Source organism: Pundamilia nyererei, unplaced genomic scaffold, assembly GCF_000239375.1.
Source record: "Pundamilia nyererei isolate P.nyererei 1_Seehausen unplaced genomic scaffold, PunNye1.0 scaffold00011, whole genome shotgun sequence".
Lineage (NCBI taxonomy): Eukaryota > Metazoa > Chordata > Actinopteri > Cichliformes > Cichlidae > Pundamilia > Pundamilia nyererei.
Genome location: NW_005187412.1, coordinates 6,708,659 through 6,717,616, shown reverse-complemented (window position 1 = coordinate 6,717,616; position 8,958 = coordinate 6,708,659). Strand labels below are relative to the sequence as shown.

General features: G+C 40.6%; 1 protein-coding gene across 1 annotated transcript; it reads left to right on the top strand.

Annotated features, from left to right (window-relative positions):
- The first annotated feature begins 1,130 nt into the window (after positions 1 to 1,130).
- eif4g2a (eukaryotic translation initiation factor 4, gamma 2a) lies at positions 1,131 to 7,954 on the top strand. The gene is made up of 21 exons (XM_005724369.2): positions 1,131 to 1,136; positions 1,849 to 1,958; positions 2,067 to 2,123; positions 3,487 to 3,612; positions 3,763 to 3,865; positions 3,947 to 4,078; positions 4,160 to 4,226; positions 4,343 to 4,494; positions 4,602 to 4,712; positions 4,819 to 5,001; positions 5,124 to 5,265; positions 5,350 to 5,567; positions 5,647 to 5,754; positions 5,857 to 5,949; positions 6,040 to 6,135; positions 6,239 to 6,454; positions 6,572 to 6,830; positions 6,972 to 7,176; positions 7,305 to 7,513; positions 7,596 to 7,717; positions 7,827 to 7,954. The coding sequence occupies exons 1-21, from the start codon at positions 1,131 to 1,133 to the stop codon at positions 7,890 to 7,892; spliced, it is 2,781 nt and encodes a 926-aa protein (XP_005724426.2). The 3' UTR covers positions 7,893 to 7,954.
- Positions 7,955 to 8,958: the final 1,004 nt, after the last annotated feature.

Below are 8,958 nucleotides of genomic sequence, written 5' to 3'. Positions count from 1 at the left end.
ACATATGTAATTAAGCAGTCAAAAGAGTGAAGTGGGAAATCTAACATGTCAAATGTATGAACCAGTACAGTTTAAAAAAGGTTAGTTTTGATAATATAATATTAATATTTGTATCCACTTTAAACCACTGAATGAATTAAAATATAAAATCAAAAGGCAAAATAGAAATACAAATCAATGTCATATTAAGGTCAGTTAACTCAATTTTATTACAGTCTGAAATGTCACCACATTATTTCATAATTTTAAACGAAGATTGAAAAGATTGGAAAAAGGCAGATGAAATAATATGTAAATAAAAACCTAGCAGATAAACCAGAGCCAAATGCATTTGATAGCAAAGGTTTATTTACTTACTGTACCTCATGATGGTTACTTAATGAGACAAAAAGTTCGACCGCTTGCGTAATTCTTTTAGTTTGTGCTTGGTTTGAAGCTTTTCTACTCTGTGACAGAAAGTAGTCCCTAACACGAGAAAAAGTGAGTGATGTGGCCTGACGTGATTCTTAAATACTGGTCAGATTTTGTCCTTGTATGTCTCCCCACGTTGAAAAGAAAAACAAACCTGCCTAGCGGGTGGGGTGAAACTGAATTGCGAAACGCAACATGTGACCGTCGGCAGGGCGTGGGTGATGACGTCAGAGCCATCCCATTCAAATAGCAGAGTTCATATGACGTACCTATACAGCCGTCGCTCTTTCCTTCGCCGTAGCAAGTAGCTAACAGAGCCAAGCCGTCGTGTTCTTGAGGGCGACATTGCATAACCCTTATAGGTTAAAAACTAATTTTGAGCTCTCGTTTCTTTCTTGATTTTATTTTTTATCTCTTGGTTGACAAGAAAACAATTAAGCTGACGTTCCTTTTGTAAAGGTAAGATCTTGCGGTTGTTTTTAGTTTGGCCTGGCTACGGTTAGCCGGTCTACTAGAAAGTTCGCTTTAGTTGGTGATGGTGGATAGGAATTTGGGGCGGCGGCAAAATATCAAGTTAGATTTGTCTTCTTTGGCGTTGATTCGCCTGGTCAGCATCGAATAAGTTGTGAGGTATGGGGTTTATGGCCAGACTGAAGGCTTTGAGTTGTTTACAGCTTGTTAGCTCATAGCTTACCGGCGGCCTACAGAACAAAACCAAAATGTCGGTGCGTGGACATCCGGTTTCTAAACAAAGGCCTCATCAATCCCACTGTTAGGATTTTCCAGCTTGACTAGGGTGAAGAATTTTCTAATTATTAAAAAATGTAGAAGTTCGTGACAGTTTGGTTGACATATTAAACATGAGTTTTGGTTAAACAAAAGACTCTTTACCAGCGTGCTGGGGTTTTTGGTAGCGGTGGAATCTCAAACATTCGTGGGGAATGCTAGAAAACGGGTAACTAAACGTGTACTGACAAATATATGTTTTTATCCGCTGTCGGTGGAGTTAAAATTATAGATTTGTCCTACTTTCACAAAGCGTTTCCTGTGACGATGTTATTAGGATTACGTTTATTCTAGCTGATTTATAGATCTCCATGCAATATTCTAGTTTCAAAAGGTAAATTGAATAAACATAGATAATGGAAAACCGGGCGTTGACTTCTCAGTAGCTTGTTGTGCTAGGAAATGTTCCAGTTACGCAACGCTAGCATGCTCTGCTTCCACATTACTGGTAAGGGGACACGTGTTAGCGTTGATGTACCTTCGCAAGTTCCCTGAAACTTACTAAACGGAAACCAAAAGCGAAAGAGTACGTTGGGTATTATTGTCTTGTGTTTGCATGTGTCTTCATAACAGTCAGATGTGCTACTGTGGCCTTGTTTGTGTATGACACGTTAGGTCTTGGCTAATATGCTGCTGTGTCTTGACTTCCAGGTAGCTCTTTGCCCCCCCCCCACTCCCAGGACTCAATTCTTTTCAGATATTCTTTGTCAAGCCGCCAAAGTGGAGAGTGTCGTCGCACCAGGAGGTCCTTCTCGTTTCAGGTATTCAACATTACTCCACCATGTCTGGCTCCATTTACACCCAAGCACCTCTCACATAGTTCCCAAAATGTTAAGTTAAAAAACATTTTTCCTCTTTCTGTATCACAGTGTAGGGGGAGGAGGTGGGGGTGCACCTCAGCACTATCCCAAAACTGTCGGCAACAGGTGATTGTTGTTGTTTTTTTTTAACTTTATTATACATGTAACACATTAGTCATCACATCATCCACATACAGATGTTTACAAGAATCACAATTAGTGTTTCACCTGTTATACTCAAAACTGAAATTTCATAAATGGACGTGTCAGTCTGACATCTTACCCTTGACAAATACTCCCCAATTGTTATATTGTCTTTTTTTCAAAAGTGACCCTAAACTAATATTTAAAAAAGGGAAAAAAGAACACACAGTTGACTTCTAAACAAATGCTAAATTGAAATGTGCACTGACAGTGAAAATGAACTGAGAACACAAATTATCAAACTGCCAACTGCTGTAACCTCCTAGTGATCAACTTCAAAAACGCATAAACCTGATTAAAGTATGGCTGTCTGGTTAGACTTCATGCTTTGGGTCTTTTCATGTGTAACAACATGAGTAAAATGCAAGTATTATATGTGACAAAATCGAGCCCTTGTAATCTAACTACAAAACTGGGTGTTCCAGGATGGTTGTTCAGCTGTGGTTTATCAGTACTATGCTGAACTTTGCAGTCTTTTGTCTGCACTTTGTAGCTGTGTACTATCACATGGTGAAATTGTCAAAAATATGCAATAACTGGATGTGTGGGCTTTTCTTTTGCTTTTTTGTAGATAAGACAATCTGAATAAACATGATTTGTTTGCAGTTACTTAAGCGAGAAACAATCATAGCAGGTGGTGGTGGTGACTGTGGCTCAGTTGAACCCAGCCTGATTCAGTGTGTTGTTTGCCTCCTGAAGTGTGGGGGGTGGGGAGCAGAACTGGCAGGGAGAAGACCAGTTGAGGCTGGTTTAAACTACTTGTAGAAATAGATCATTGTTTACAAGAAACTCCAGTAGCTTCCCTCTAATGTTACTAAAACAGTTGAACAGAGTGTAACTTTCACTGCCATATTCATGTTGAAACAAATTGCAGTTGGTTTAGTGAAGCTGAAAAGAAAATGGCTAAAAATGTAAGGATATGACTCAGTACCCTGGTAGGACAGTAGCTTCCTTTTGTTTAGGTTAAAGAATCTAAATAAAGTCCTAATCTTGGAATTTCAAAGCCTTCTGTCACAGCAGTTTTACAAGTTGGTTCAGTGTTGCCAGTGTGAACGTTATGACACTGGCAACACTGAACCAGCAGCATGTGAATTGAAGCGGTCTGACTTGTACCATAACTTGTTCTATAATAAGTCACGCAAACTTCAAGTAGGAGCACAATATTTGTCATTCCTGGCTAAAAGTGAGACTCTTAACTATGTTGTCTGTGTAACCAAATCCGGGCTAAATATCAGCAAGACAAGACCATTTCCCTGATAACCTTTGCTGTCTTTGTTGATTATAGCGAGTTCCTGGGGAAAACCCCAGGTTCTAGCGTTCAGAGATGGGTACCTTCTCGAAGCACTAGACGAGATGCCAGCTCCTCCAACGAGAAAGGGCAAAATGATGCAATCTTCAGAAAAGTGAGAGGGTACGTTTCCCTTTAAACGGATTTGTACTTATTTCACGTAAACTGTAATTTGTATTGTTTAAATGTCATTTTAATATGGATGTTGAAGGCTGCTGTTTGTGCTGTATTATCATTTAAGATTTTTAATACAAACGTTTCTTTCGCCTTCAGCATACTTAATAAGCTGACTCCTGAGAAGTTTGACAAACTATGCCTGGAGCTCCTCAATGTGGGTGTAGATTCAAAAGTTGTCTTAAAAGGAATCATCTTGTTGGTGAGTATTTTCCTAACTGCTGTTCTCCTATTCATAGAATATTTAAAAATGGGATCTTAATGCGTTTTTGTGTTTCTCAAGATTGTTGACAAAGCCCTCGAAGAGCCCAAGTATAGCCAGTTGTACGCTCAACTATGTCTACGCTTGGCAGAAGATGCACCAAACTTTGAAGCCCCAACAACAGAAAGTCAGGCAACACAAAAGCAGAATAGTGTAAGTTTTAAGCATTCAAATGTACTCTGTACTCCTGTTGAGTATCTTCTGTCTGGATTTTGAATGACTTCTGTCTTGCAGACCTTCCGACGGCTTCTGATTTCTAAGCTTCAAGATGAGTTTGAGAATCGTGCCAGGAATGTTGACCGTGAGTAACTTGCATTTGTAACTGTGGACTGTTACAAAATGGGAATTTGGTCAAGGATTTTTTGAGAGCTGTTAAACTTTTTTTTTTTCTTCTTCTTCTTCTTCAACCCACTGTAGACTTCGACAAACATGACAGCCCACTCACCTCTGAGGAGGAGGAACAGCGTGCAATTGCAAAGATCAAGATGCTGGGCAACATCAAATTCATCGGTGAACTGGGCAAACTCAACCTCATCCATGAATCTATTCTCCACAAGTGCATTAAAACAGTAAGTTCTAATAAAGCACAAGTACATGGGATGGTTTTATCAAAAATCCAGTTTTCATTCCTGTGGTGTAAGAAATTAACAGTTGTTTAATTATTTTGTTCTTTAAGCTGTTGGAGAAGAAGAAGAGAGTCCCACTTAAGGATATTGGTGAAGATTTGGAATGCCTCTGTCAGATAATGAAAACAGTTGGTCCCAAACTTGATCATGAAAAGGCAAAGGTGAGTGTGTGGAAATTAAACTGAAAAAGATGAGTCTTGTCTTGAAGTCCTTGGTTGTTCAATAACTTTTTTTTTTTAAATTATTTTTACTTTTTCTCGCTTACAGTCTTTGATGGACCAGTACTTTGCTCGCATGCAATCCTTAACCAACAGCAATGATCTGCCTGCACGGATTCGCTTCCTGCTGCAGAACACGGTGGAGCTGCGACACAACAACTGGGTGCCTCGGAAAGCTTATGTTGACAATGGACCAAAGACTATTACCCAAGTTCGTCAAGATGCAGTAAAGGTTAGTTGACCATATCCTTTCAGTTTATCACAGGCTGATGAGGATTGATCTGATTTGCTGGATGACTAATGTAGCCCACAATCGGTGTATCCTTGGATCCTGACTTTTTCTGTGCTTTGTAGGATTTGGGCGTTTTTATTCCACCTTCAAGTGATTCAATAAGGAATGACTTCTTCATGGACAGTTCCTCCTTCCTTCCAGGAAAGATCAAGTATGATAGGGAGACTCTTGGTGGGCTGGCCGACATGTTTGGACAAATGCCTGGTATGTAGAGTCATGCTGCTTTCTTTGAAGTGTAACTCATGCAGCGATTTCAGTCTCTAAAGGCTCTTGTCTTATGTTGTGTAGGAAGTGGCATCGGCACAGGCCCAGGGGTAATTCAGGACCACTATTCCCCAACCATGGGTCGCCACCGCGGCAGTGCTCCAGGGGTAATTCAGGACCACTACTCACCAACCATGGGTCGTCACCGTAGCAGCCCACTCTTTAATGGCCACAGTGGAAACAGCAATGGGTCACACCAGCCATATGAAAATGAAAGCAAGCCGTTCATAAAACCGAACCAGGTACATTATAGTTCAGCTCTGTTTGTTTTAATCTGAGATGGTCAGTGCAATACTCATTCTGTTTTTAAACTTTTCAAAGGGGAGAAATTCACCAGTTTTCAACCATAAACAGAATCACTCAGTCCAGATGCAGTCAAAGGATATGGCTCCAAGGTTCAGCAAGAAGGGGAAAGTCAATGCAGATGAGGTACAGCTGCTTACATTGATGGTTTGTTAGTGTCATTGTTGCACATGATTATGTGATAATAAATTGTGGTTAATCTGATGCATTAATACTCCGTCATTCCAGATCAGTCTGAGGCCAGCACAGTCCTTCATTATGAATAAAAACCAAGTGCCAAAGCTGCCGCCACAGACAATGATGCCTTCTCCAGTTGGACAGGTAACAGACAATAGACTTAAAACATGTGAGCAGAGCTGATGGGGCAGTTTCAGGAACTGCATGCTAAGTTTTCTTTTTGTGGCCCTACAGCTTGGTCTTAAAGCCAATCCTCCTCCAATTCAGGAAAAACCTGCAAAGTCTAACAAAAAGGCTCCTCCCACAAAGGAAGAGTTGTGCAAAATGACGGTAAGTTTGTTCAAAGCTTTACCCATGACTTCCTAAGTAATGTGTTATATATGGGGCCTTCATAGCCTGATATTTTTTATTTATTCCCCCCTCATCTTTAAAGGAGACACTACTCACAGACTACCTAAACAACAAAAATGTTAACGATGCAGTGAGTGCTGTGAAAGAGATGAAGGCCCCCAAACACTTCTTGTCAGAGATGATGAACAAGATCATAGTCTGCTCACTCGATCGTTCAGATGAAGATAAGGAACATGCAAGCACTCTGATTCACACCCTCTGCACAGAGGGCCTCGTCACTGGTGACAACATATTGCAGGCAAGTTTCATTAAAGTTTTTTATTTATTTATTTATTTATTTATTTATTTTTTTTAAATTGACAGTGTAATCAAATACACCATATTAACCTTGTGCCTGCCACACATTTTCAAACAGGCCTTCCTGGGTGTTCTGGACCAGTGTCCCAAGATTGAGGAAGAAATCCCACTGGTGAAGTCGTACCTGGCTCAGTTTGCAGCACGAGCGATCATTGCTGATCTGGTCAGCATTGCAGACTTGGCCCATCAGCTGGAGAATGGCACACATTTCCCACTCTTCCTGCTCTGTCTGCAGCAACTGGTGAAACTGAAAGACCGTGAGTGGCTGACTGACCTTTTCCAGCAGAGCAAGGTCAACATGCAGAAGATGCTGCCTGGTAGGTGAAAGGACACACTGGTTTTAAATTAAGTGTCATTTGGTTTTCTTTTCTCTTTAGGAGGAAGAATTGGTGTGTGGGTTCTTTTTGGGGTTTTTTTCTCTTCTTCCCCATTACTGACTAGTAATTATGCTCCCATAGAAATTGACCAGAACAAGGACCGGATGCTGGAGATTCTGGAGGGTAAAGGCCTCAGCTTTTTGTTCCCACTGATGAAGCTGGAAAAGGAGCTGCTGAAGCAGATCAAAGTGGATCCTTCTCCGCAGTCAATCTACAAGTGGATCAAAGACAACATCTCTCCAAAACTTCACACCGACAGAGGCTTTGTCAACATTCTCATGACCAGGTACAGCAGTGGACAGTATTTATAGTGACTCGGTCTGCATTGATGAAGCAAGCACATGCCATCAGCCACTGTATTTTTGTGGTTTTCAGTCAAGTGCTTTAACGTGTGTTGGTCTTCTGGTCCTCCAGTTTCTTGCAGTACATTGCTTACGAGAGCAACCCTGACGATGATGAAGAGCAGCATGCATCGCCCAGTAAGGACCAGCTGGAGGAAGAGAAGCAGCTCCTGCTCTCTTTCAAGCCGGTGTTGCAAAAGTTTCTTCACGATCACATTGAGCTGCAAGTCAGTGCACTGTATGCCCTGCAGGTGCACTGCAATGCCAAGAGGTTCCCTAAAGGTGCGTGCATGCATGTGCAGTTACAATAAAACATAACCTTAAATAAAGCTGGTTGCTAACTTATTTTCCTTTTTCCAATTAGGCATGCTGCTGCGCTACTATGTGAACTTTTATGACATGGAAATAATTGAAGAGGAAGCCTTCCTTTCATGGAAAGAAGATCTCGCCCAAGAGTATCCAGGGAAAGGAAAAGCATTATTTCAGGTAATGTGCAGCCATTGAAGTATGGCTTTGTGTGGACTGCCTCCATTGACACCATTGTGCCTATTTGTAAATGAAACACTTCAGTGGCTGTATTGTTGTTCTGGTGCAGGTGAATCAGTGGCTGACCTGGCTGGAGACTGCAGAAGAGGAGGAGTCAGAGGATGAAGAGTACTGAGGAATAGGCCAAAGCCATGTCTTATCAGATGCAGACTTGTTTTGGGTTTTTTTTTTTTTTTTTTCCCTCCTTATTTTTCCATCTTTTTTGTTTTGTTTTTTCCTCCTGTCTTTCACGCTCTTCTTGTAACCACTGTTACAGTTCATTTCACAATGAGATTGTTCTGCCAGCATCACAAATCTTATTTATGCTCCAAGTTTCTATACTGTTCTCTTTGATGTCCTACAGCAGATGTTTTATACACTTCAATCAACTTGGGTTTAAGAGTAGACAGTATTTAGCAGGAAAATGCACCAGCACCCAGAACTTGACCCATTTTTGTCACCTTTTTACATCTGGTAGGAGTCACCAAGTGCTGTCGCAATTATTTAAAAACTGTTTACAAAAGAGGGAGCTCGCATTGCAAAGAGGCTTTCTCCTTTTTTAATCTACATTTGCTAATCGGTTTTTAAATGCACTTTGCTTAAACATCATGAGTCGTTGCAATAGTAAAAATTTAACTTCCCTTGATTTGTTAAACGTGATCATGACGTTGTTGTCTGCCATGATTATAATGAGACTAATGCTTAGAAATCGACCATTTCTTAACCTGGGTGAGGCCTGTTTTACTTGCACGGTGTGATTTCAGTTACCGCCTTGTAGTTTAATGAATCGAGAGGGTTTTTTTATGTATGAAACAAGTTGTGCTGTCAGGAATGAATCTGTGTGGCCTTTTGTTTTCTTTTTTTAATTTATAAGGATATACCTCTGTTTCTCGGACTATACTTGAATGTCTCGGGTTTTGACATTGAGACAGCCAAAGCTTGGTTTCCTTTGCTACGGTTGTTTGTCACTTGTGGAAATTTTGTCCATCTGCCATATTTGTCAAGTTCTTAAACGGTCTTTTTATCTTCATGAAATTACCAAGAATGTACTGTTTGTGTACTCTTCTTCTGGAGTGTTGTAACATTGTGTGCTAGAAGTCGAGTGTACAACTACAGATCAACCTTGAATAAAGTTTAACAGTTGATGGCTTTGTCCTGCTGTGTCCTTTTTCCACCTCCCCAGCCAAAGTCATAAGACTTGA